We start from the raw sequence: 27,834 nt of genomic DNA on the forward strand, positions 1-27,834 counted from the left end.
TAATTGCCGTGGCTAATGTTTCCAGAACTATACTGAACAAGAGTGGTGATAGTGGACATCCTTGTCTTGTTCCTGATTTTAGTGTGAAGGATTTCAGTTTTTGACCATTTAGTATGATATTGGCTGTTGGGTTTTCATAGATGGCTTTTATCAGTTTGAGGTAGAGACCATCTATTCCAATTTTTTGTAGGGTTTTTATCATAAATGCATGTTGGATTTTGTCAAATGCTTTTTCTGCGTCTATGGAGATAATCATATGGTTTTTGTCCTTGGCTCTATTGATATAGTGTATTACATTGATTGCTTTGTGTATATTGAACCATCTCTGCATCCCTGGGATGAATTCCACTTGATCAGGGTGTATGATCTTCTTGATGATCTTCTGCATTCTGTTTGCCATTATCTTATTAAGGATTTTTGCATCTGTGTTCATTAGTGAGATTGGCCTATAGTTCTCTTTTTTAGTTGGGTCTTTCTCTGCTTTGGGTGTCAAGGTGATGCTTGTTTCCAGGAATGAATTTGGGAGTATTGCTTCCCTTTCAATTTCATTGAAGAGTTGAAACAGTAGTGGCAGCAGTTCCTCTCTAAATGTCTTGTAGAATTCAGCAGTGAAGCCATCAGGGCCCAGGCTCTTCTTAGTTGATAAGTTTTTAATTACATTTTCAATTTCATTGGTTGATATTGGGTTGTTCAGAATTTTTAGGTCTTCTTCATTCAACTTTGGTAATTCATATGTATCTAGGAATCTGTCCATTTCTTCTGTGTTGTCCATCTTATTGGCGTATAGGTTCTGGAAGTAGGTATTGATGATCATCTGGATTTCTGCTGGGTCTGTTGTAGTTTCACCCTTTTCATTCCTAATTGCATGATTTGGGCCTTTTCTTTCCTTTTTCTGACAAGGTTGACTAAAGGTTTATCAATTTTGTTGATTCTTTCGAAGAACCAACTCTTGTCTTTACTGATTTTTTGTATCGTTCTCTTAGTCTCCATTGCATTGATTTCTCCTCTGATCTTTATAATTTCTTCCCTTGTATGAGCTTTGGGGTTGTCCTGCTCTTCTTTTTCTAGAAGCTTGAGGTGCAGCATCAGGTTGTTTAATTGGGCTCGTTCTGTTTTCCTAATATGTGTATTCACTGCTATGAATTTCCCTCATAAGACTGCTTTCATTGTGTCCCATAGATTCCGATATGTTGTATTGTCATTGTCATTTAATTGAAGGAACTGTCTGATTTCTTCTTTAATTTCCTCTGTGACCCATTGGTTATTCAGAAGTGTGTTGTTCAATTTCCACGTGTTTATGAAATTTTTTGAGTTTCTTTTGCTATGGATCTCCAATTTCATCACACTATGGTCTGATAATATACAGGGGAGAACTTCAATTCCTTTGTACTTACTTAAACATGTTCTATGTGTGAGTATGTGGTCTATTTTGGAGAATGACCCATGTGCAGCTGAGAAGAATGTGTATTCTGATTTTGTGGGGTGGAAGACTCTGTAAACATCTGTTAAGTTCATTTGTTCAAGAGTTTGATTGAGCTCTAGTATTTCATTACTTATTTTTAGTCTAGTTGATCTATCTATTTGTGACAGTGGGGTGTTGAGGTCCCCCACTACAATTGTATTAGTGCATATATGGCTTTTCATGTCCATTAGTATTTGTTTTATATAGTTGGGTGCACTAGTGTTTGGTGCATAGATATTTATGACTGTCATCTCTTCCTCTTGGATTCTTCCTTTTACAAGGATGTAGTGTCCTTCTTCATCTCTCTTAATTAGTGTTGGTTTGAAACCTACTTGATCTGCCAAGAGGATAGCTAGTCCTGCTTTTTTTCGGGTTCCTGTTGCATGGAGTATTGTTTTCCACCCTTTAACTTTCAGTCTATGAGTTTCCTTTTGAATGAAGTGTGTTTCTTGTATGCAGCATATTGTTGGATTTTGCTTCTTGACCCATTCTGCCAGTCTATTTCTTTTGATTGGTGAATTGAGACCATTAATGTTGATGGTTATAACTGAAATGTATTGACTTGTCATTGGCATGACTTTTTCTTTTTGTTGGGTTCTCCCCCTTTACATTTAATTTCTTGTCATGCCAGATGGGTTCATTCTGCTTTGCTTCCTGGGGTTGTGATCCTCAATGTCTGTTCCTAGGATATTGTGTAAAATTCTTTGGAGTGCTGGTTTGGTATTCCCGAAGTTCCTAAGATGCTCTTTGTCATGAAAGTATCTGATTTCTCCATCCATTTTGAAAGATAGTTTTGCAGGGTACATTAATCTGGGTTGGAGGCTGTTTTCTTTTAGGGTTTGGAATATGTCACTCCAAGCTCTTCTTGCCTTGATGGTTTGTGTTGAGAAGTCTGCTGTGATTTTCATGGGCTTTCCTTTGTATGTGATTTGTTTCTTTTCTCTGACTGCTTGTAGAACTTTGTTCTTCTGTTGTGTTTCTGGAATCTTAACAATTATATGCCTATGTGTAGTTTTTTTTTGATCAAGGCTATTTGGAGTCCTATATGCCTCACTTATCTGTATGTCAAGCTCTTTTCCCCTGCTTGGGAAGTTTTCTGCCATTATTTCTGTGAAGAGATTTTTTTATGTCCTCTGCATTCTCTCCTGTTTCTTCATTGAGCCCAATTAGTCTTATGTTATTCTTTTTTTGCATCATCTAGCAGCTGCTGGATTGATTTCTCATGTTCCCTTATAATTTTGAAGCAATTTTTCTTTTCCTGGTCACTAATTGCAATCTTATCTTCTATATTTGAAATTCTGTCCTCACACTGGCTCATTCTGCTGTGTAGACTTTCAATGGAGTTTTTCATGTCCTGGAAATCTATTTGCATCTGTTTTATGGATTCCATTTGTTTCTTATGTTGGGATTCCATCATGTTCCTCAGCTCCTGTTTAGATTTATTAATCATGTCTTGCACTAAGGGCACAATTTCTCCTGTTACCTGAGAAATTATTTCTGATTTCATTTTTTCCAGATCCCCTTTTGTTGCCAGTTCAGTGGGTCCAGGTGGTTGAGTATCAGAGTGTTCCATCTCATTTCCCTTTGGGGTTGCTGTAGGTGATCTGGAAGTCTGGTTTTGAGACTTATTTATGTGTTTTCTCATTTCGACTGGGGCGGGGGGCTGTTAGCGCCTGCAAGGATTACTTCCTCTGAGCTGGGTGAGGTGGGACAGGGGCCGGGAGCAGTGGTAGGGATGGTAACCCAAAAGCCCTTTCCTGTGGGCTGGGAGCAGCCAGAGGGATGGTGGCCGGGAAACCCCTTCCTCTGGACCAGGAGCAGTGGGATGGTGGCTCAGAAGCCCCTCCCTCTGGGCCGGGAGCAGTGGGAGGGATGGTGGCCTGGAAGCCCCTTCCTCTGGGCCAGGAGCAGCGGGACAGAAGGTGGTCCAAAAGCCCTTTCTTCTGGGCTGGGAGCAGCGGGAGGGATGGTGACCAGGAAGCCCCTTCCTCTGGACCAGGAGCAGTGGGACGATGGCTCAGAAGCCCCTACCTCTGGGCCGGGAACAGTGGGACTCAGTACCTTGGTCTGGTGGTCTGGTGTCCTCTGCGCGTTGGTAATGTGGAATCAGGTGGCTGCCTGTCTGCAGTGGGGTGATTCGGTGTCTTTCGCGTGACTCAGGACCTTGGTAGGGCGTGCACAGACCTGCCTGTCTGCAGCGGGCTGATTGGGCGTCTTTTGCGTGACTCAGGACCTCCCTCTTTTTTTTTTTTTTTTTTTAAAGCTATGCTGTCCTCTTAAGGCTTGGGAGTCAGCTATCTGTGCCTCTCCCAGGCTGGAATTGCCCGTTGGTGGAGGGAACCGGCTTTTGGTTTTCGTTTTTCTGTTTATTTTATATTAATAAATTAATATAATTAATTAATTTAGTACTGAGGTTGATCCAAGGGCCTTCACACTGAGCTACATCCCCAGCCCTTATTATTTTTTGAGATGGGGGGGGTCACTAAGTTGCCAAGACTGGTTTTGAACTTGTGACCCTCCTGCCTTAGCCTTTTAGTGTTCCTGGGATTCTAAGTGTGCACCACCACGCCCAGCTTTTTTTTTTTCCTTCCGGGTCCTCAGTTTCCTGATATCTGTTCTTCATTATTTTCTTCCATTTTTTTGCTTTGGTTTAATTTCTTACCTCTTTCTGATTTCTGAAAGTGGCAGCTTTGATCACTGATTTATGGTTTTCTAAGAAGTTGTAATGCTATAAATTGTCTTCAAAACATGGATTTTGAGACATTGCTTATTTTTGAAAGTTTTCACTTTTATTCCATTGATAATATTTTCTATTTTCAATTATTTCTTCTTTGGCCCTTTGGCTTTTAGAAGTTTTGAGGATTTTCTAGGTTGTATAGTATCTACTAGTAATTTCTAGGTAAATTTTCTTATTTAAGCTTTCTTCATAGTTTGCAATATAGTCTCAGTGAATAGTCCATGTGCACTTGAAAAAAATATGTATTATTCGATTGTGAGGTGTAGTGTTTTATAAGTTGGTTGATAGTGTGGTTCAGGTCTTCTAAAATTTTGGGGCTTTTTTTATGGTGCTGGGGATCAAAGCAAGGCCCTTATGCTTGTTAGGCAAGTGTTCTAACACTGAGCTACATCCCCAACCCCTAAATTTTAAATAATTTTCTGTGTACTTATTCTATTGAATACTGAGAAAGAAGTATCAAAGCCTTCAAGTACACTATAATTGTGTTTTTTAAAAAATCTTTTTTCCTTGTAGTTGTCAGCTTTTGCTTTTTGTATTTTGAGGCTCTGTTAGATGCACATTTAGGATTATTATTACTTTTTGGTGAATTGATTGTTTTATCAGTTATTATTTTATTATGTAATGCACTCTGGCAATATTCCTTGTTCTGAAGTCTACTGTGTATGTATATGTATGTATGTTTTTTGAGACAGGATCTTGTTATGTGCTTGAGACTGGTCTTGAATTCACTGTGTATCTTAGGCTGGCCTCAAACTCACAGCAATCCTCTTGCCTCAGCCTCACCAGTGCTGGGATTTAGAGGCATGGACCACCACACCCAGCCTGAAGTCTATTTTGGTATTAATAAACTTATTTCTTTTGATTGTTGTCAGTATTATATATATTTTTAAAAATCCTTTTTCTTTTAAACTATGTTCTTTTAAAAGAACTGATCTTGTTAAGTTGCTTTTTTATCCAGTCTGAAAAATCTCTGACAGTACCTTGACCAGTGGTGGTGAGCCTATGGCATGCATGCCACAACTGGCACGCAGAGCCTTCTCTGTTGGCATGCAAGCCAGGTCGCCCCAGCATCACCCCAGCAGCCGAGCATCAGATAACAGTGCACATAGGGGCCATGTGCATGCTTGGAAAGGAGTAGCGGAATCAGGCAGTGATGTCATGAGCAGTTTGGGTACTCTGTGTCTAAAAAGTTTGCCATCCCTGACATAGACAATTTATATTTAGAATGAGTCATCAGATATTAGTATGTCATCTTGTTTTCTGTTGATCCTTTTTATTCTTTGTTTTTTTCTTTCGTGTACCTTTCACAGGATTTTTTAATGTCCCTATTATATCTCCTTGCTAATTTATGAGCTATAACTTGTTATTTTACTAATTATGGTACTGAGAAAAGGCTTGCTTCCCAGTGTACATAGGAGCCATTATTATGGAAATAAGCTTTGCAATAACAAAGAGCTTTATTGTAGATCAATTGATAGGAGACAAGAGGCCCATTCAACTCTGACTCCCTGACTGGTCAATAGCAATAAGAATTTAAGTAGCCTAGGATAAAGGGACATAGAGAGTTGAGTTGTTATAACCAAGAGTCTTGGTGGAATAGTCTGCACCTGGTACACTGGTACAAGGACCAGGTCCTTGTAATTGGGGAATTTCCATTTGGTCCATCCTGCAACTGTTGATGGCACCCTTTCCTCCTAGGTCCCTGAACCTTGTTCTCACATTCTGCTCATCAGAGACTTGGTTCTGCTAGGTGCTCAAGGTTAATTTAGATCACATTCTACAGTTCTTTGCTATAGCCCAATTTCAATTGCTTTATGGTTTATGGTTTATGGTATATATCTTAAATGTATCACAGTCTAGTTTTGCTTATACTACTTAATGTATAGGGACTTAATAATAGTTTGCTTCCATTAGCCTTTTTCCTATTGTTGTACGTTTTACTTTTACATCATAAGCCCCTAAAATTTGCTATTTTACACAATTTAAACAAGATTTAAATAAAAATTTTTGGCCATCAAGCAAGTTACTATATCCAATGCTTTTTATCCCTTTGTTCTTTGATAGGAAGACTGTTTCTTTTTATTGTTGTTTTTTCTTTTTTTGATACCGGGGATTGAACTTGGGTCCTTGCGCTTGTGCAGCAGGTGGCAAAACCACTGAGCTAAATCCCCAGCCCGACTGTTTCTTTTTAAAGGAAAGGACTCACACTGGTTACAAGTCTTTTTTTATTGCTTTAATGTATAGATTTTTAAAAAACTTACGCTTTCTAGGTTCTTTATTTTAAATTAGTCACTTTTAGCTATTTTTTTGATAATTGGGCAGACATTTTCTGAATTAGAATTTGCATGGTTTATATTTATCCTTTGAATTTAAATATTTGTATGTCTATAAAGTGCATTTCTTATGGAGAAGATATATTTAGACTTTGCTTTTTTTTTGGTACCAGGGATCGAACTAGGGTCCTTCTGCTTGCAAGGCAGGCGGCAGAACCATTGAGCTAAATCCCCAGCTGGATCTTGCTTTTTTAAGCCCAATGTGACAGTAGATTTTTACTTGGTGTGCTTAGAATATTCACATTTGTTGTAACCATGATGGAATTTTATTCACAGCTACTGTCTTGTTAATTTTCTATTTTCTGTTACCTTTTTATATTCCTTTACCACACAGTAGTTTCTGAGATAGGTACTTTTGTCCTCATTTTATGAAAGAAAAAGTTAAGAGTCACAGAATCTTACTCAGTGAGTGGAATATGAGGGCCAGAGCAGAACTGAGGTTTTCTGAATTAGAGCCTGTGCTGAATAAATATTTGTTTGAACTGTGAATCACTTTTTGCTTACTATTTAACCATCTGCATGAAGACCTGTTTTCAGAGATGCTCATGTTACATGTGACTTTGCCCTTCAAAGTTATTTTTTATTGGTACATTTTAAATATACAATGATAACATTTATTATAGGGAATTTATACCTGTACATGATATATCTTGCTGCTTTTTTTTTCTGTTCCCTTCCCTTCCTTTCAAGCCCTCTTCCCCTCCTTGTTTACAAAAGCTTTATTTCCATTTTTCTTTCTATTCTTTTTTTCCTTGTCACTTCCTTGCTTTCCTCCTCCCCCCTAACTTGTTCTTCTTATTTGAACATTGTCTTCCCATTTCCCAATATCTGTTATACATTTTGGTCCTCAATTACGCTTTTGGCTTCTTACACTAGAGAAACAATGCAGTATTTAAATGTGTGTCCTATTTATTTCACATAACAGTATGGTCTCAAGGTGCATCTATTTAGCTAAAAATGTCTCAAGCTTGTTCTTTATGGCTGAGTAGTTAGTACTCCATGGTATAAAAAACCCCACATCTTTATCCATTCATCAGTTGGTAGGCATTTGGAGTGTTTCCAACATTTAGCTATTACAAACTGTGCCACTATAAACATGGGCATGCATAGATCACTGTAATATGATGCTTTTAACTCTTTTAGGAAAATACCAAGAAGGGGATAGCTGGGATGAATGGAACCTCTAATTTTAGTTTTTTGAGAAATTTCCACACTGATTTCCACAGTGGTTGCACCAGTCTACACTCCCACCTAAAGTGGAGAAGGGTTTCTTTTTCCCCCACAGCCCCTCCTCATTTGTTATTGGTTGATTTCTTTTTTTAATTTTAATTTTTTGGTTGATTTCTTGATAATAGCCATTCTTTCTGGAATGAGATGGAATCTCAGCATTGTTTTAATTTGCATCTCAAATAACCAATGATGATGAATATTTTTTCTTATATTTATTTGGTATTTCTATTTCATCTGAGAAGTGTCTGTTCATTTCAGATTCCCATTTTTGGATTGGGTCTTTAAATTTGGGGGTCTAATTTTTTTTTTTTTTTTAGTTTTTTAAAAATTGAAAATATTTAATCTAGTGATTTACACTGAGTTTACTATATTTATACTCTAAGATATCTCCTCTGGTCTTATATTCTGCAGAAATATTTCACATCATGTTTTTATGACTTGTTTGCATAGGTTTTCACTATGTGAGAAATGTTCAAAAATTTTGAAATATGACTTAAAACTGAGACCTTTGAACAGGTAGAGGGATTTGATCGAATAGTCATTCTTACATGTAGGACAACTGAGTACATGTCCACATCCCTTATATTAATGTTTTCTCACTATACTGCATGAATTTGTATTGTGAATTAATCCAAAATGACTATAGCTGTCCCAACGGAATATACACTGACATGTCTCTCACTATCCAATGCCATGTTTGCTTGAAGTCATGTAAAAATGAGTACTTCTCACATTCTATACTTATACTGTGTGAATTTGCACATTTTCTGACATTACTGGAATGAGAAAATACATTTCCAGGGAGCTGGGGATTCAGCTCAGTGGTTCCTCTGCCTGCCTCGCAAGTGCAAGGTCCCAAGTTCGATCCCCGGTACCAAAAAAAAAACCATTCTCACATTTACACAGGCTTTCTCTTTAGTGGGTGTTCTTCCATGTATTTCAAGGTAAGTGAAAGAACTAAAGGGTTTCCAACTTTTATTACATACATGTCTTCCTTCTCATGTGTTTTCTTCCATGTTTTAATGCATTGAGAAAAATAAAATTTTTCCCACGTTGATCACAAATATTCATGTTCTCTCCACTGTGAATTCATGTACGTAATGATATCTGTGTGTACTAAAAGATTTTTATATGGCTCACCAACAAAGTGCTTCTCTCCACTGAGTCGTTTCATGTCAGTGCAAGTTACTTTATATTTTCAAAACTATGGAATGCTTCACGAATTTGTGTGTCATTCTTGCGCAGGACCCATGCTAATCTTCTCTGTATTGTTCCAATTTTAGTATATGTGCTGCCGAAGCAAGCACAGAGGGTCTGATTTTTTTGAGTTCTTTATATAGTCTAGATATTAGTCTGAAGAACAGCTGGCAAAATTTTTTTCTCATACCGTGAGTTGTCTCTTCACTCTGTTGGTGGTTTCTTGTCCTGTGCAAAAGGTTTTTAATAAGATGAGATCCCAGTTGTTGATTCTTTGTGATCATTTCCTGTGATATTTGGGTTTTGTTCTTTTTTGGGGGGAGGGGTACCAGGGATTGAACTCAGGTGCTTGCTCTTGAGAGGCAGGCAGCGGAACCGCTGAGCTAAATCCCCGGCCCCTGGGTTTTGTTCTTAAAGTCTTTGCCTACATCAGTGTCTTCAAGAGTTCTACCTATTCTTACAGCAGATTTAGTGTTTTTATTTTAATATTTAGATCTTTGATCCATTTCAATTTTAGTTTAGTGCAAGGTGAGACATATGGATCTAGTTTAAATCTCAGGTGTGTGGAAAGCCAGTTTTTTCCAGCATCATTTATTAAAGAAGCTGTCTTTCTTCTAATGAAGGTTTTTGGCTCCTTTGTCAAAGATAAGATGGCTGAAAGTGTTTGGAGTTTTTTCTGCATCTTCTAATCTCTTCCATTGATCCTCGGGTCTGTTTTTTTGCCAGTAGTATGATGTTTTTATCACAGTAGTTTTATAGTATAATATCAAGTCAGGGATTGTGATGCCTCCTGCCCTCCCTTTCTTGCATAGAATTGCTTTTGCTAGTCTAGGTCTTTTCTGGTTCCAAATGAATTTTAGGATTGTTTTCTCTAATTCTGTGAGATAAGTTATTGGTAGTTTGATTGGGATTGCATTAAATGTGTATAATAATTTTGGAAGTATGGCCATTTTCACTGTATTGCTTCCTCCTACCAATAGCAAGGGCTATCTTTCCATTTGATATCCTCTTTGATCTTCTTTTTCAGAATACTCTAGTTTTCCCTGTAAAAGTCTTTTACTTTTTTTGTTAGATTGATTCCTAGGTATTTCAGTTTTTTGGATGCTATTGTGAAAGATGTGATTTCCGTAATTTCTCTCTTAGTGATTTTGTTATTTGTGTATAGGAATGCTATTGATGCTTGCTTGAGTATTGGCTGCAGTACTGACTTTGGTTATTAAATTTAGAAGTCTTTTGGTGGAGTTTTTGGGTCTTCTATGTAGAGTATCAGGCCACCCGAAAATAATGATAATTTATATTCTTCCTTTCCTATCCTTAATCCTTTTATTTCTCTCTCTTGTCTAATTGCTTGTCCAATATTTTCAGAACTATATTGAATCAGGGTAGTGACATGGACACCCCTGTCTTGTTCCTGATTATAGAGTGAAAGCTTTCAGTTTTTGTCCATTTAGTATGATGCTTGCTGTTGATTTGTCATAGATTGAGATAAAGATCATCTATTCCAATTTTCTGTAGCCTTTTTATCCCTACAGCTTGAATGGGTGTTGGACTTTGGATCTTATCTGTTTTTTTGTTGTTGTTGTTGTTGTTGTTTTTGGGTACCAGGGATTGAATTCGGGGCCTTGCATTTTCAAGGCAGGTGCCGGAACCACTGAGCTAAATCCCCAGCCCCAGGTGCTGGACTTTGTCAAACAATTTTTCTGCATCTATTGAGATGAATCATTTTTTTTTTTTTTTTGGTACCAGGGATCAAACTTGGGTCCTTGCATTTGCAAGGCAAGCGGCAGAACCACTGAGCTAAATCCCTGGCCCTGCATCTATTAAGATTATCATATGTTTTTTCCCTTGGCTCTGTTAATATGGTGTATTACATTTATTGATTTGCATATGTTGAATCATCCCTGCATCCTTAGAATGAATCCTACTTGGTCATGGTGTATGTGACCTTCTAGATGATTTGTTGCATTCTGTTTGCCAGTATCTTATTGAGGATTTTTGCATCTGTGTTCATTAGGAAGATTGGCCTGTAGTTCTCTTTTTTGGTTGGATCCTTCTCTGGTTTTGGTATCAGGGTAATGCTTGCTTTCAAGAATGAGTTTGGGGGCCGGGGATTTAGCTCAGTGGTTCCACTGCCTGCCTTGAAAGTGTAAGAACCCGAGTTTGATCCCTGGTACCAAAAAAAAAAAAAAAAAAAAGAATGAGTTTGGGAGTATTGCTTCCCTTTTAAATTTCATTAAAGAGTTTTGACAAGTAGAAGCATTAGGTCTTCTCTAAATTTCTGTAGAATTTAGCAGTGAACCTGTCAGGGCTTGAGCCTTATTTTGGTGATAGGTTTTTAATTACACCTTCAGTTTCATTGACTGATATTTTATTTAGAGCTTTTATATCTTCTTAATTCAGCTTTGGTAATTCATATGCATCTAGGAATCTGTCCATTTCTTCTGTTTTCTTGAAGAAGGTATTGATGAATTTCTGCAGCATCTGTTGTGATTTCACCCTTTTTTATTCCTAATTGCATCGATTTGAGTCTTTCCTTTTTTTCATAAGGTTGGCTAAGGGTTTATTCATTTTATTTATTTTCTTTCAAAGAACCAACTTTTCAATTGATTGATTCTTTATATAATTTTCTTAGTCTCCATTGCATTAATTTTTGTTCTGATCTTTATAATTTCCTCCTTCCTACGAGCTCTTCTTTTGAAAAAAAAATTAAGAAAAAAGTAAAAGAAAAAATAAAAAAACAAGGGGAGGGGGAGGAAAGAGGGGGAGGGAGAGAGGGAGAAGGAGAAAAAATAATACATGTCCACTTCAGAGCTGGTCTCTGTTGTCACTTGTTGACAGAGTGGTCAGACTGAGTGCAGATCAATGTTGATTAATCCCAGAAAGCCAGTCATAGATTTATGGTGGGATAGTTGATAATCCCAGCAAACCTTCATCTTTAGTTCTCCTGAAATGCAGGTTGGCTTTTGACTGAGGGCCTGAAACCTGATTTGTTCAGCCTGCAACACTCCTTGTACCTCCTACCATCTTGAACTTGGCTCACTGCCTGCTTGAACTGAGGCTCCTTGACCTCCTGCTAACTTGAACTCTGTTCTGCCTCACCCTGACACTCCCAGCCTGCAGCTGTTCTGAGTTCCAAGCTCAAGTGGCACCTCCCAAGATGACTACTGGCCAATCGTCCCCTCCTGGGGCATGCCTGAATCTGTATAACTCAGCAGCCACTGCAGTCTGCTGTTGTCTTCTCCTTTGTTTCATTGCTTCATTTCTCCGTGGAGGCCTATGGGGTTGCCAGTAGTCACTGTGTATCTTCAGGTTCGGCCACCCATCCCACTCAGTGATTCAGGACTCAGGGAGAAAGTGCTGCTTGCCATCTCCTTTTGCATTGAGTTGACTGTCTTCACTCTATGCTGTGGGCTTCAATTCTCACTTCAGATCCTTGCTGGGCCCCAGGGACCTACTTTCCTCCTCCTTCTCTTTCTCACATTGCTGTATTTCAGTGTCTGGATACCAAATCTTAGAGAGGCCTTCTCTCTGCTGTTCACTACTCTGCCATCTTTCCAGAAGTTCTCCTAAGGTTATTTTTTCCTGATAATTATTTATGGTTTGAGGGTATCATGATTTAATTTCTCCAGGCATTAGAACTACTACTTGTAAATGGACACATAGAATTTTAATGTTGCTTCATTTTTGTAGTTGAGATATACCTTAGCCTTTTGGAGCAGAGATTCAGGTTCTTGTGTTTTAAACGCATTACAGTCTAATAGCACTGGCCTTATTAATCAGTAGGATAATAGATAAATTAATGGGTTAAATAGACTTTTGTACTTTCTATTCTATGACTGTACATTCTTTGGGTCCTTTTGGACCATGGGATTGGCAAATTTGCCTATGACTTAGCTCATTTTAAAATTTTTTTAGTACTGGATATTGTATCCAGAGCCTGGAGCATACCAGGCAAGTGCTCTACAACTGAGTTGTATCACTAGTCTAGCTGCTTGTGTGTGTGTGTGTGTGTGTGTGTGTGTGTGTGTTTTGAGACTGGGTCTTGCCATGTATTTCATTCTGGCTTTGAACTCACTGTGTAGCCCAGGGTGGCCTCAAACTTGTGGCGATCTTCCTGACTCATCCTCCTGAGTGCTGGGATCACAGGCATGTGCCACCACACCCAGCATGTCAGGTTTTTAAAGTGATTTCAGTGGTGTCTTTTGGTCAGGTCATTTGACTTGATGGTTGGTTTTGTCTATATTCTTAGTTATTGCTGATGACAGTAATATGAATTTCAAGATCAATTTAGGTGTTATAAATTGAGTAAGTCTTTTTGAATCTGTGCAACTTAAATATACAAAGTAAACTAACTCCCCCTTCCCCTCCAGTATGTTCTACCTACAGAGCTTCGTATGCCTGACCTTTGCATGTAATTTGGCCTGTAGCTGAAATATTACCTCTCAGAAAGTCTTCTCTGATAAACTCATTTTAAAAGAGCCTAACATATTTTCTGCACATTATACTGTTAAATTATTTTCATGAGATTTATTACCAGCAGATATTTTCATAATTTTTAGCTCCACGAGACCGGCTTTTATGTTTTAGTAATTAGTTAATTAAGTCTTTCTTTCATCAAGTCTTTATTGAGCATCCTTGATGTAAGATGCTTTAGTTTCTACATTATGCTCAACCTGAAATACAAAACTGAATTTTATTTGGCAACCTTATAGTATATTACATCCATATTGGATAATCATACTGTGTTTTGGATAATCTGTTATTGTAACAAATACCTGAGATAATTACCTTATAAAGAATGAAGGGTTAGGGCTGGGAATGTAGCTCAGTGGTCCCCCAACTGCCTGTCAAAGTGTAAGGTCCTGAGTTTGATTACCAGTATGGGGCGGGGTGAGGGGAGGAATGAAGGTTTATTTTGGAGGTTTTCAGTCAGTGATTGGTTGGCTCTGTTGTTTTTGGGCCTGTGGTGAGGCAGTGCATTATAGGCACAGCACTGTTCACCTCATGTTGGCCATGCAAAAGAGAAAGGGGGAAAGGGCTAGGTTCCTAACGTTCCCTACAGAGGCATGTGACTATCTCCCACATGACTGGAAGACGTCCCAGTAGTAGGTGCTCAATCTCTCTCTCTCTGCTTTTTTTTTTTTTCATTTGTTTATAGCAGGATCTTGATGGGAAGTTCATGCTGGCCTTGAACTCACTATGTAGCTTAGGCTGGCCTCCAAATCTCAGTGATCCTCCTGCGTCAGCTTCCTGAGTGCTGGGATTACAGTTGTATGCCACCACACTCAATGAGGCTTTGTCTTTTAAAGGTTTCACCACTTCCCAGGAACCCTACAGACTGGAGATGAAGCCTTTAACACATAGGCCTTTGGGAGACAATTATGAAAACCATAGCACTTGTCTTACTTAAACTAGTTCCCAGGTTGGTTCTTATTCTTCTACTTATTAATTTTTTTTAGTCTACAGCCTTTTTTTTTGGGGGGGGGTACCGGGATCAAACTCAGGACCTTGTGCTTTTGAGGCAGACTGTAGCACCACTGAGCTATATCCCCGGCCCTCTACAGCCTTTTGGCCTATAATCTTTTTTGGTTTTTTTGGTTTTTTTGGTACTGGGGATCGAACTCAGATCCTTGTGCTCACAAGGCAGGCGGGGTCTACAGCCTTTTGATACAGTCCTGTAACCCTAATTTCTAAATTCTTGTTGCTCTTGGGCCTTATTCCAGGTTGGAACTTCACTACTCAAAGCTGCTTGACACTGTTGAAATTGTTTTTCACTCTTTGCCCAGTTTCTCTTTTGAATTGAGTTCCTTCCTTTTCAGATAGTGTCTTAAGAGAGCTTTTTGTGCCTTGTAATCCTTTCTGTTTTTCTGCTTTTCAGCTGTAAGGTCTTTCATTACATCTTTTAGTTTTTGTACCAATATGTTTTCCCATTCTTTTCTGGCTTTCCTTCCGTCCATTTTCTCTTTTTACATTTATGTTTATGGGGTCTTTAATTGTCTAAATAATTTTAGACTACCACTGGCTCTCTCAAACTATCCTATGGGCAAGTTCTACTTTATTTTCAGAAATTTTTATAGAAACAGTAGCAATTTAAAAGTTTTCCTTGATTTTATTTAGCTATTATGTTCTTCAGGTGGAAGAATTAATTTCCATTTAAGTCAAGGTTTGAACCTTAATGTGTAATGCTTCCTAAACTTTTTCATAGTATGGTGGGCAGTGATACTGGGGTCAGATACAAAGGCAGTATGGAAGGTGCTCAGGTCCCACTCCTCTGTCTGCCTTGAGGACTGAGGGAGCCTCTATCTCTGCAATGTAATCTATTGACCTTGCACGTGGAAGCTCTGTCTTATGGGTTGGTAGACTGGAGCAGTGTGTATACTTTATTGTCTTTTGTGTGTGAACACTCTGAATATTGTCTTTTATATGTGTCTTTTTCTTAAGGAATTATGACTTTCATTCTCAAAGAGGTTCATGAACAAAAAAAAGGTTAAAAGTTAATGCTTTAAATTGTGGAACTAAAGCAACATGTATGGCATAACTTACTATTTTTTTGTTTAATTTTTTTCTTGTCAATTAAAAAGTTATCCATATGTTATGCCAAATTCAAACATTATGGGTAGAATTAATGTAGTAGGTGAAAGTATGCTACATGCCAATCAATTTCTGTGAAATTTGCAATATATTTCTTTAAATGTTTTTCTTATATATATTGTTTTCTTTTTAAAAGATAATATCTATATACTACTATACAACTCTTTTATCAATTTGTCTTAGATACTCCATGCATATTGGTCTTCATTTTTTATTAAACAAATGCAAATGTATTTATGGATCTGCCATAGTTTAACTTATATTTTTATAAATGAATTAATGAATTGTTTTTAATTTCTGCACATTGCAAACTGTAATATAATCAACATCTTTTTTTGTTTGTTTATTTGTTTGGTACTGGGGATCGAACTTGGGTCCTTGTGCTTGTGAGGCAGGCAGCAGAACCACTGAGCTAAATCCCCGGCCCCTCAACATCTTTTTTTGTAAATACAGTTTTTGCAAATGTAGAAGTATTTCTGTATTATAAATTTCTAGAAATAGAAATATCAAGTTAGTGTTATGAGCATTTAAATTTAAAACTTAAAAAAAATTTAAATGTTTATTTACTTAATTTTAGGGTTTTTTTTTTTTTTTTTTTGAGATGGGGGTCTTGCTCTAATTCATGCTGGCCTCAGACTTGCAGCAGTCCGCCTGCCTTAGCCTTCCAAGTGCTGGGATTATAAGCATGCGCCGCCATGCCTAGCAATTTTAAAATTTTGAGACATGATCTTGGTTGCTACATTGTGTAGGCTGGGCCTGAAGTTTTGATTCTCTTGTCTCAGCTTCCCAGAGTGCTACGATTACAGGTCTGTGCCACTAGGCCCAGCTGTGACCATTTAAAATTTTAAGAAGTAGTGCCAAAGTCTCAGCAAATGAGATTATACTTCTATGTATATAATAAATATTTCTGAACATTCTTTACAGCAGTGAATTAGTAAAGTAAATCTTCCTTAACCTACAAGATATAAAAGATAATCTTATGTTTATAAAAGATTTCAAACATGCACAAAGGTAAAGACAGTAGAACATTGATTTCATATTCATTATCAAAGTCAACATTTTATCAAGACGTTTGTCTCATCTGCTTCAACTGCCTTTTTCTTTCTTTTGATAAAACAGCTAAAGCAAATCTCTAGGTTCATGTCATTTCATCCTGACATACTTTAGTATTCATCTTCTGAAATTGTGGGTATTTTCTGTTTAAAAATTTTTAGCTTTTTATTTCAAACAATTTACAATGTACATAAAAGCAGTGAACATAGGGAACTTAACTAATATAGGCTTTTATTAGGGGAAAACTTCCATGGTGCCGTTTTTGACTTAAAGACAAATTTAAACTACATTCTTTTAAATTGGTGCCTTCAAAATCAGAATTAAGTACTTTGCTGGTTTCGATTAATGAGCATAATGTAAATGAAATCTGATATGTCCTATTTTCAGCAATTAGTAATTCATATCTGATCTTGGTATAGTCTTACTTCCCTTTACTCCAGATTTTTTGGAAACAAGTCCCATGTAGCATTTCATTTATAAATATTTCTCTCTCTATAATCTAAAAGACAAGCACTTCCCCCATTCAGTGCCAATTACAATGCTTAGCATTATTTACTGTCATCAAATATTTGTAATGTCATCAAATAGCCATATTTTCTTATGTCACCACAATGCCATTATACCTAATAAAATTAACAGCAATGAACTAAAGGCCAGTTCATGATGAGATCTGTCTGAAAAATGCTTTTTAAAGTTGGTTTCTTAGAACTGCCATACATTACATGTGAGTATTGGGTCTCTCAAGTCTGTTACCTAGAGTGGCTCCCTACCCACTTCATTCCCATACTCTTTCCATGTTGCAGAAACGGAGTCAGTTGTCCTGTAAATAATGTCCTACTGTTTCTTGTTGGTGGTGGTCCTGGGAATTGAATACAGGGCCTTCACCTTGAGTTACATCCCTAGCCCTTTTAAAAATTTTTCATTTTGAGACAGAGTCTCACTGAATTGCCCAGGCTGGGCTTGAATGGTGGGATTACAGGTGTGCACCATCATGCCAGGTTTATGTCCCACATTCTTGTTTTGCCTCTTTTCCTTTTCTTTCTTTCCTTTCTCTCTCTCTCTCTCTCTCTCTCTCTCTCTCTCTCTCTCTCTCTCCTCTCTCTCTCTCCCCCCTGTCTCCCTCTCCCTCCCTCCCTCCCTCCCTTTCTTTCTTTCTTTCTTTCTCTCTCTCTCTTCCTTCCTTCCTTCCTTCCTTTTTGTGTGTGTGGGGTCATTTAACTTGTTCCTTTATCTCTCATACTTCTTATAAATGAACTTGGGCCTAGAGACTTGGTGTCATTCAAGTTAAACTATTTGATAAGAACATTTCATAATGCCAGATGTGGTGGAACACACTTGTAATCCCAGCTACTGGGTAGGCTGAGTCAGTAGAATCACAAGTTGGAGGTCAGTTTAGGGAATTTAGTGAGATACTGTCTTTATTTTTTTTTTTGTGGTACTTGGGAGTGAACCCAGGACCTCACAGATCCTAAGCACAGTATTTTTTTTTCCCCTGGTACTGGGGATCGAACTCGGGTCCTTGCGCTTGCAAGGCAGGCGGCGGAACCACTAAGCTAAATCCCTGGCCCCCTAAGCACAGTATTTTTGAGCTACACCCACAGTCAAGACTCTGACTTAAAAAAAAAAAGGCTGGGGTTGTAGTTTAGTATAAGTGTGAGCCCCTGAGTTCATCTCCAGTATTGGAGAAACATAAACAAAAAATGTTTTTTTCTTCATATTTGATTTTAAATTTATTTGGAATATATTTTGTGTATAGTATAAGGTAAAAATCAAATTTTCTTCGTGTGTTTAAATAATCAATTTTGTCCTAAAGGAGTTTATTAAAAGTTTTCTGCCCACTGCATTGAATTGAGATGCTATAAATTTACGTATTATTTTTCTGGACTCCATAGAGTCTGTTGATGTTATTAAATTATCAGCTTTAATTAAAAGTTTTGTATCATATTTTAAGGCTCTTTATCATTAATTATTTTTTCAAGAGTTGCTTATATTTTTCACATATATGCTCTTCCATTTGAATTTTAGAATTACTTTGTGATTAATTTCATTGGGATTTAAATGTAATGACATTAAGTTTGAGGAACTGGTTTTTTCTTTTTAAATATTTTTATAATTTATTTATGGATTAATGCAATATGTTAGAAACAGTTAAATGGAAAATGTAAATTCTTTGGAAACGATCAGTTTGTACTTAGTGGTTTATAAAGGGTAGAAGTAATAACATAGTACTTGAAAGTAATAAATTGTAGTTAAAAATATAAATTTTCTAATAAGATTTTCACTTTGTAGTCTAGTTGGAAGCTAGCTAGTATGTTCTTTTGTTAGGAAAAATCTCCTTGAGTCCCATCTTTTTGTTTTGGGTACTGGGGATCAAACTCAGGACCTTGTGCTTGCAAGGCAGGTGCGGTGCCTCTGAGCTAAATCCCCGGCCCCCTTTTTTTTTTTTTTAAGACCCATTAAAACTGTATTCTTTTAACTTGGTGCTTTAAAAATAATAAAGGATTATATTGGCTTTGATATTGGTCTGTATTTTGTTTATGAATGTTGTAAATAGAAGTAATATATTCTTGGCTAGTTGGACATTACTATTGATTTCTTTAAAAAAAATTTTTTTTCCCATACAGGTTTTGCAAAAGGCATCAAATTAAATCAAGTTCAAATATCCCCTGTGTTCCCAAAGACTTACTGATGATGTCTGAATTTGTTCTCCCACGATTTATTTTTTGCCTTATTCAGTACTTAAGAGAAGGCTATAATGAACCAGGTATGTTTTAATCTACTCCTTGTGAGTACCCCTTTTAAGTTCCCAATTCACAAAGGTTTAGTGTTAACATTAATAATGAGGTGAAGTTTTATATGTATCATATATATATGTGTATATGTGTGTGCTTAACATTTTAAAAGAGATGGCTGTAAAATACAGAGACATAATAAAAATACACTAAAATAAATGATAAAACTTGATAGATACCTTGTAGTAGACATGATTTGTTGCATTCTGTCTCTAAGAGTCAGATGTTTTTGACCAAACTTCAAACTTACTTGACCTTTTGGGGATGAGGAAGTAATTCATCTTATGAGGTTAAAGTGACTTTATTTATTATATTAGATAAAGCAGAATTAAGAATCCCTGGAAATGTTTAACTTAGATTTTTTAGAAGATAAAGTACTGTTGTCCTAATTTTTCTTTTGATAGAAGCTTATATATATATTTAATCCTGCTTATATATTTTATATAAGAACTTAAAATAGGGTGAAATTGCTCACTTTCATGTTACTAGTACAGTGTATGGGTATATGCATCATGATAGTATTAAAGAGATGAGACATTCAAATTACTGATACTCTTTTTACCTTTTAGATTAGTCACAGTCTTTATTAATGCACTTTAAATATTTGGATTTAGGTCTCTTAAAATTCTCAGTTTGACATTGTGAATTAGAGATATTAGTGGTATGAAACCAACTTATTCTTTCCTCTTTTTTTGTCTTTTGAGACAGGGTTTTGCTATGTAGCTTAGGCTGCCCATGAACTCGCTAGGTAGCTCAGGCTGGCCTCGAACTGGCAATCCTTTTGCCTCAGCCTACCAAGTGCTGGGATTATAGGCTACCATACCTGGCTATCAAACAAATTTATTAACTTTTTTTTTTGGTACCGGGGATCGAACTCTGGTCCTTATGCTTGTGCAGCAGGCAGCAAAACCACTGAGCTAAATCCCCAGCCCCAAATTTATTAACTCTTAATGATGTCTTTTCCATTTCTAATGAATTTTATCTGAGACTATAGTATTTTTTATGTTTAAAATTATTTATACTATAATTATTCAATTTGAGACAATGGCATACATTTTTTATGACATACATTTTTAACTTCTGTTTGTCCTCATATTTAAAGTGTGAAAGAGTATAACATCTTCATTATTCCTAAAATTATTTTGTTATTTTTATCATGAGCAAGCTATTATATTTCCTTATTTGTACATTTTATGTAAAAATATAAAAACCTTTGTTAAGTGCTTCTTTTAGAATATATATATTAAGATATAGAAAATTATTTTGGTCCCAAATTACTATCTCTTTGGAATGAAGGAACCAGATACTAGCTGGGATATTGAAATTGCCTTCTGTATTGTTTCTCACAAACTAGTTAATAGGCTTTTTAAAAAATTTACATTTTGTATTACAAGTGTCCTATTTTAGGAAAATAATAGGTAGAAATCATTTATTATAAGAACCTTATATTTTGCCATTAGTTTAATCAAATAATACTTCACACAAAAGTGTATTACGAGTTAGACATGGTGGTACATGCCTGTAATTCCAGCACTTGGGAGGCTGAGGCAGGAGGATTGCTGTAAGTTCTAGGTCAGCCTGGGCTACATGGTGAGACCTTATCTGAAAAAAAAAAAGCATATTACATTAACTTTATTCTTTGGTGATATTTAGCAGTAAAAAAGGTAGATGACATAAATACATAACTGTGATAATTACTGTTACCATTATCTGAAAACATGAATGAATGAAAAGAAGCATTTTTTTCCTGTAAAGATAATGTTCATGAATATGGGTTCATGACATTTTCCTCTATTACCTCCTTCTCATTAATTTCTCAGCATTAATTTCTTTCTGTGCAAAACAAAACAGAGGACTCCTCACACTGTTCTACTTTGTGTGAAGATCACTATAAATAATCCAAGGTTATGTTTATCTTTTTTTTTGTTTTGGTACCGGGGATCGAACTCGGGACCTTGTGCTTTTGAGGCAGGCAGTGGCACCACAGAGCTAAATCCCCAGCCCTTAACTGTCTCTTAAATACTATGTTATTTTGAAATGATCTTATGGTCACCTTTATGTGTCTGGAAGTATAGGACCCTCGACCTCAGACTAAATGCTTCTTGTTTTTAAAATAATTTAAAAATTTTATTAGTACATGTTTGCAATTCATACAGCTTACAGTCTTTTTTTTTTTTTTGTGGTATTCAGGATCGAACTCAGGACCTTGCCCTTGCCAGGCAGGCACAGCACCTCTGAGCTACATCACTGGCCCAGTTTATAGTCTTCTTGGGAGTGATTACATGTACCTAAATGCTTCTTACTCAAATTAAATGCAAATAACTTATAGGTCATCTCTTTTTTCATCTACTTTTTCCAGAGGACTGAATTTCTGAGCAAGTCTATTGTAGGCTAGAAAACTGGGCAAATACCAGTTTTCTAAACAGAGTGGTTATATTGATTTACTTGATTATAAAATATTTATAATCTAAGCCACTATAATTTAAAAAGAATAAAATATTATTCTATGTGGCCCAGGCTGGCCTCTCAGCAATCCTCTTGCCTCAGCCTCCTAAGTGCTGGGCTTACAGGTGTGCCCCTCCATACTTAGCTCTAATTATTATTATTTTAAGCAAAATATTTTTTAAAAATTTAGCCTTAATTATATATTATATATAAATAAATGCATATGTATTTTCAAAAAATTTTTAGCAGCTGATGTACCATCAGAAAAAGACCTTAACAAAGTCCTTCAGCTCTTGGAACCTCAAATTTCCTTTTTAGAAGACCTAACTAAAATGGGAGGAGCAATGAGGTCTGTTCTTACTCAGGTTTTGACAAACCAACAAAACTACAAAGATCTGACTTCTGGTGAGTAAAATGTTACAAGAATTTATAATTTATTCATATTACTATAATAAAGTATACTGTATTTTAGAACTTAAGAGTAAAATATAGATTTTCCATAGAATGTTAAATCCGGAAATGATTAGGAGAAATTTTTATTTTACAGATGAGATAATTTAGCTCCAGAAAAGTTAAGCGAACTGCTTTAGAACTTACAACTAATTTATATGGGAGAACTTGGGTTCTTTCTTTTCTTTTCTTTTCTTTCTTTCTTTCTTTCTTTCTTTCTTTCTTTCTTTCTTTCTTTCTTTCTTTCTTTCTTTCTTATCTTTTGATGTGACATATTCATAATTATACTCTGCCCCCCCCTTTTAGACAGCAACCATTTTGTTTATTTTTTTGTATTCTAAACTTTAGAATTGTATGTCTGAGGATTTTATAATATCGAGTTTAAAGTATAAAACTTAAAATTGTTGAATATTTGTGTACCTGGTATGCCACTATAGAAAATAGTTTTAATACCTTTAGTCTGCCCAGGTGATATAACAATAAATATATCAGTTATTTAAAAACCTTATCAGTATTTTCAACTGTGTTTTTTTCTTACTGGTAGTGACAGGATGGTTTGAAAATTGAAGTTTATCATGCATCTTTAGAGTCGTAAATTTTTTCATATGAGTTATTTACCATATGTTAGATAGTCTTATGTATTATGTTTACTTCTTCAACAGATTCTTATTAAGCATTCATTATACTCTTGGGTCTGGGCTTATTTGGAAAGGTAGAAGTATATACCATGTGATCCTATCCTAGTCCTTATAAAACTTATGGTCTAATAAGTGAGATGACATTAATAAAACTTAAACCAAAAAGTTATATAATTATAAACTGTAGTAAATGCAATGAAAGGGTAGAACAAGTGGTTATAAAAGAGAGACCTGGATTTCAGTGGTGTGGTAGGTGGTGAAGCAATATTTAAAATTAATTAAGTATTTCTTTAATTTGTTGGGAAGCAGTATTCAAAATAAAACCTAATGGTTGAGAATAAATCATTTAGAAGATGAGGGGAGTTGTGTGGTAAAGAGGTGGGATTAAATTATAAGTAGAAGACATCTGCTTCTGGCTACTAGACTTACCCTTATGTCATAAAAAATGTAAGACTGGACAAAAGATGAGGCAATTGTTTTTAAGCATTGGACAACTGCATGAGGCTAAACTCTTGAGTGAAAAAATAAATACGAGCTCCACAATTCCTCTGGAAACACTTCCTAACTTTAGTCTGGGAAATTTGCATTGTAGCAGAGTGTGTTGGTCCTGTAGAGATTACAGGATAGGGCAGCTGAAGTTGGTGGAAATACTGGGCAGAATACTGAGATGTGAAGAGGAACCCATGTAGATACTTAATTGGCCGAGGACTGGATTATGAAATCCAGTATGAGGCTGCCTAAGCTTGTTAGAGTGTGACTCCTGTGAAGTCAGAAGCTGAATGGAGATGTTAGAAGTCAAGCAGTGTTGGAGAACTTTGGAGTTTTGGTCCATCTAGATTGGGTGTTGTCTTGCTGTTACCCCAGGCATCTAGCTGAGACACCAGAAGGCCAAATTTTACAGTAAGGTCTGTTCTAGGTTAGCCTTAAGAAAGTGTATAACCCTAACTGTATCTGCAAGGAAGGCAGAGTTTGGAGGTGACTCCTGTCAATTTAGAGCATCTTTTGGACACATTTGGGCAAGCTTCCTGCATATCTATCTGTTACAAAGTATAAAACTCAATATTCATGAGTGATCAACCTGTGCCTGAACTGTCTTTAGAATAAAATTTAGGCTTTAGAGGAAGGAAACAACCTAGAATCTAATATAATTTATCATTAGACTCTCCATTATATGATAAAAAACTAGGAGACATGTAAGGAACAAGAAACTGGAGTGGAGCTGGTGGCCTATGCCTGTAATCCCAGCTACTCAGGAGAATGCGGCAGAAGATTGCAAGTTCAAGGCCAGCCTGGGCACATTAATGAGACCTTGTCTCAAAATAAAATTTTAAAAAGGCCTGAGGTGGTAGCTCAGTGATACAGTAGTTGTCTAGTGTGGGTGCAAACAATAATATCAATAACAACCAAACCAAACCAAACAAAAAAACTGTATTGCTATGATTTATAAAAAAGCAGCCACTAGAAATTAACCTTAAGAGGCCAAGATGTTGGATTTAATAGATGAAGACATTAAAGCATCTAATATAAATATGTTCAAAGAATTAAAGGAAAATATGGTGTTATTGAGTGAAGAGAGAAGGAATCCTAGCAAAGAAATGTAAAGAAAAAGAACCAAAGTAAAATTCTAGGACTAAAAGTTATTGTACTATCAATAATGGATTTGAAAAACTCACCCGATGGGCTTAGCAGCTGATTGGATAAGGATATACGAGTCAGTGAATTTGAATATAGATCAGTAGATTATCGAATCTAGAGAACAAGAGATAAAAATGATTGAAAAACACACAACAGAGCCTCAAGAGCCTATTAGAATCTGGTGATCTAACAAGCATTGTTATTGGAATCCCGAATATTTGAAGAAATGATGACTGAATTCCCCCAAATTGTATGAAAAACATTGATTTGCAAATCCAAGATACTTAAGAACTGCAGCCATGATAAATTACACATGTACACCTCCTAAATTCTAGGTGGAGGGAGAGCATGTGGAGATATTTGTGGATGGGAATGAATCTGTTTCTTTCTAAAGGATTAAAAAGATGAGGGCTGTTGAAGTGAAATGAATATAGGACAGTGGCCCAAATAAGACTGCCATATTTTACTAGATCCTGGTCAGGATCCAGTATGGGCAGTTTTTATATCTTAATTGAAATGCAATGGGAAGTCATGGAAATATTTTAACCTTAAGAGCGAGATGATGAGATATGTGATTTAAAAGGATGGCCTATTGTCTTGCCAAGAAGAAATTGGTAGGAGCAAGAAAAGCAGTTCAAGGGCAGCAGTCTAGGATAAAGATAATGGTGGCTTTTATTTGAGCTTTGGCAATGAAGCTGAAGAGAGATAAAGATCATATCAGGACATCTGTTGTTTCTTCAAACTACAAAATGTTTATTTAGAAACCATGAACTATTGAGAAGGAGATCAAGCAGGTTCTTAACTATTGTGGGAACATTAATTTTAGGAATGACTTGTGGCAGTTGTCCTCTTTTATTTCTACAATTTGAAAAAATTCTTATTTCTTGAAATTAAACAACATTAGCAACAATCTTTATTTAACGTTTAGTGATGGAAATCAAATCAGATTTGGACTCCAAAGTTGGATATTTATAATCGAGCTTCATTTTTACTGTGCTTGCATACTCACTGGCTATCTATGTTATCTCTGTAATCCTCAGCTTCTTTGCTTGAGAAAACGCATTCGTTTTTCTTGGAATTACTGTGGGACATGGACAAAATACATTTTGCTAGGTGAATATCTGTCATTATTGAGATCAGTGCCTAGCTTTTATTATCCAGGAGAAATTTTGTCATCTGTCCCTCCTTTCTTCCCTTGTGTGTGTGTGTGTGTGTGTGTGTGTGTGTGTATGTGTGTGTGTATGTGGTGCTGGGTATAGAATTCAGTGCCTCACACTTGCCAGTCAAAAGTTGTACCACTGAGCTGCACTCTCAGCCCTTAGTCTTTTTATTCTTCATAAAGTCATTGTGGTTGTTTTTAATATTGGCCTTGAATTGAAAGAATGTACTATTCCCATTTATTTCATCTGTGTTGGATTGTTGGGTTTTTTTTGGTATCAGAGATCGAACTCAGGACCTTGTGCTTGCGAGGCAGGCAGTGGAACCACTGAGCTAAATCCCTGGCCCTGGATTGTTTTTTTAAACAAGGGCAGACAAAGATTGAAAATTAAAGAACCATTCTAGTTTTCTAGTTGCTATTTTTGATGCTATCAAAGAAAAAAGCTCAGCAAATATTAAAATCATTTATACATTTATATAATCAGAGCGATTCAGAGCTTAATTTGAGATTCCCAAACTACCTAAAGGTGGAAAATGCCATGAAAATTTAGCTTCCACATACAGAATAATTTTCCCTTTCAAGAATTCTCCATTGGGGCTGGGGATTTAGCTCAGTGGTTCTGCTGCCTGCCTCGCAAACATAAGGTCCCAAGTTCGATCTCCAGTACACCCCCCAAAACAGAATTCTTTATTATCAACCTGTTTTTCTTTTGCTATCATCCTATCTTCAATAATATATTAAAAACAAAAGAAAAGATTAGCAACAAGTAGTAAGCTGAAATACTTAAAATTTTAGGATTATTTAATTATAGAACCTAAACTTTTCAAAAATATTTTGAGAATTGTCTTATCTAATGTTTCAGTATATGTGCTGCCGAAGCGAGCACTGTCTTATCTAATGTTTAATTAGAAATTATACTTTTAATTCCTTAACTGTTAATAAGTATGCAGTAAAAAGGTTGATTAAAAACAGGAATTAATGGCTAGGTGTGGTGGTGCATACCTGTAATCCTAGCACTTGGGGGGCTGAGGCAGGCAGATTGCCATGAGTTTGAGGCCAGCCCTGGCTACATACTGAGTTCAGTGCTGACCTGAACTACATGTGAGATCCTGTCTCAAACACAAACAAAAACCAAAAAAACCAAGAATTAAAGTAATTTCATTTGTAGTATACTACTTGAAAATTTCACTCTGGCATTATCTTTCCTGAGTCCTGTACTTTGGGTAACTCTGAATGCTTGATGTTAGAAGAGTAGAGATTGGCAAACTAAAGGTGAAGTCTTCTACATTGTTGGCATCTACCATATTATCTGCCTCCTTTCTTTATCACTGGTTTTCAGGTTCCTGAAGGCTGGATCATGTCTTACTATTCTTTATACCGCTTGTGTCTTGAATGTAGTCTCTTACCAGATATTTATTATAAGTATGCTGTGCATTCTGGGTTTGTTAATATCAAACATACACACAAAAATGTTATCTGAAACTATTTATGTTCTTTATTATACAGTTTCTCCTCCATTAGAATATTCACCAATTTTATTTATGTGCATATTAGTTAAAGAGCTTATTTTGCTTAGATTTTGAGTGGAATATTTCTTCTAATTTTAAATTGTTCTAAATATTAGGTCTTGGAGAAAATGCTTGTGTGAAAAAGAGTCATGAAAAGTACCTTGTAGCTTTGAAGAGCTCTGGACTCACATATCCCGAGGATAAGCTTGTGTATGGCATGCAGGAGCCATCTGCTGGTACCAGTACTCTGGCTGTTCCAGGTTTGTCTTAGTATTTAAATGGAACAATAGTGACTTTTCTGTATTAAGACAAAGAAACAAAAAAATCCCTCGAACTTTTATGCATTGTTGAACAAATTTATTTTCAGCTAAGACAATACCATTTTTTTTTTTTTTTTTTTTTTTTTTTTTTTTGCTGTACTGGGGATCTAACCCAGGACCTTGCGCTTGTGAGGCAGGCAGTGGCACTACTGAGCTAAATCCCTGGCCCAACAATGCCATTTTTTAAACAAGAGTAAAATTTTAGAAGAAAGAACAGATTGACCAAAGAAGTAAATGTACTTTCCCTAATGGAATTTGGTTAGTTGGTTTTGGTTCTAATTCAT

The 27,834-nt window shown here is 36.3% G+C and overlaps 1 protein-coding gene and 1 non-coding gene across 8 annotated transcripts in view; one reads left to right on the forward strand and one right to left on the reverse strand.

The window, feature by feature from the left end:
• Positions 1-27,834, forward strand: part of Ubr3 (ubiquitin protein ligase E3 component n-recognin 3) — a 217,801-nt gene that overhangs the window by 19,095 nt on the left and 170,872 nt on the right. For 5 of the 7 annotated variants that reach the window (XM_087200084.1, XM_087200107.1, XM_087200090.1 and 2 more), the window contains exons 2-4: positions 19,228-19,367; positions 22,087-22,245; positions 27,347-27,490. In XM_087200084.1, coding sequence (XP_087056210.1) covers positions 19,228-19,367; positions 22,087-22,245; positions 27,347-27,490 — 443 coding nt within the window. The remainder of the gene's footprint in view (positions 1-19,227; positions 19,368-22,086; positions 22,246-27,346; positions 27,491-27,834) is intronic. The other 2 variants (XM_087200088.1, XM_087200113.1) reach the window with 1 other exon arrangement.
• On the reverse strand, positions 8,963-9,069 carry LOC147829952 (U6 spliceosomal RNA). Its single transcript, XR_015447502.1, has one exon. It is a non-coding gene; the product is annotated as a U6 spliceosomal RNA (small nuclear RNA).

Source organism: Heterocephalus glaber, unplaced genomic scaffold (assembly GCF_053883595.1).
Source record: "Heterocephalus glaber isolate CG9 unplaced genomic scaffold, H.glaber_assembly_v1.0 deba00000347, whole genome shotgun sequence".
NCBI lineage: Eukaryota > Metazoa > Chordata > Mammalia > Rodentia > Bathyergidae > Heterocephalus > Heterocephalus glaber.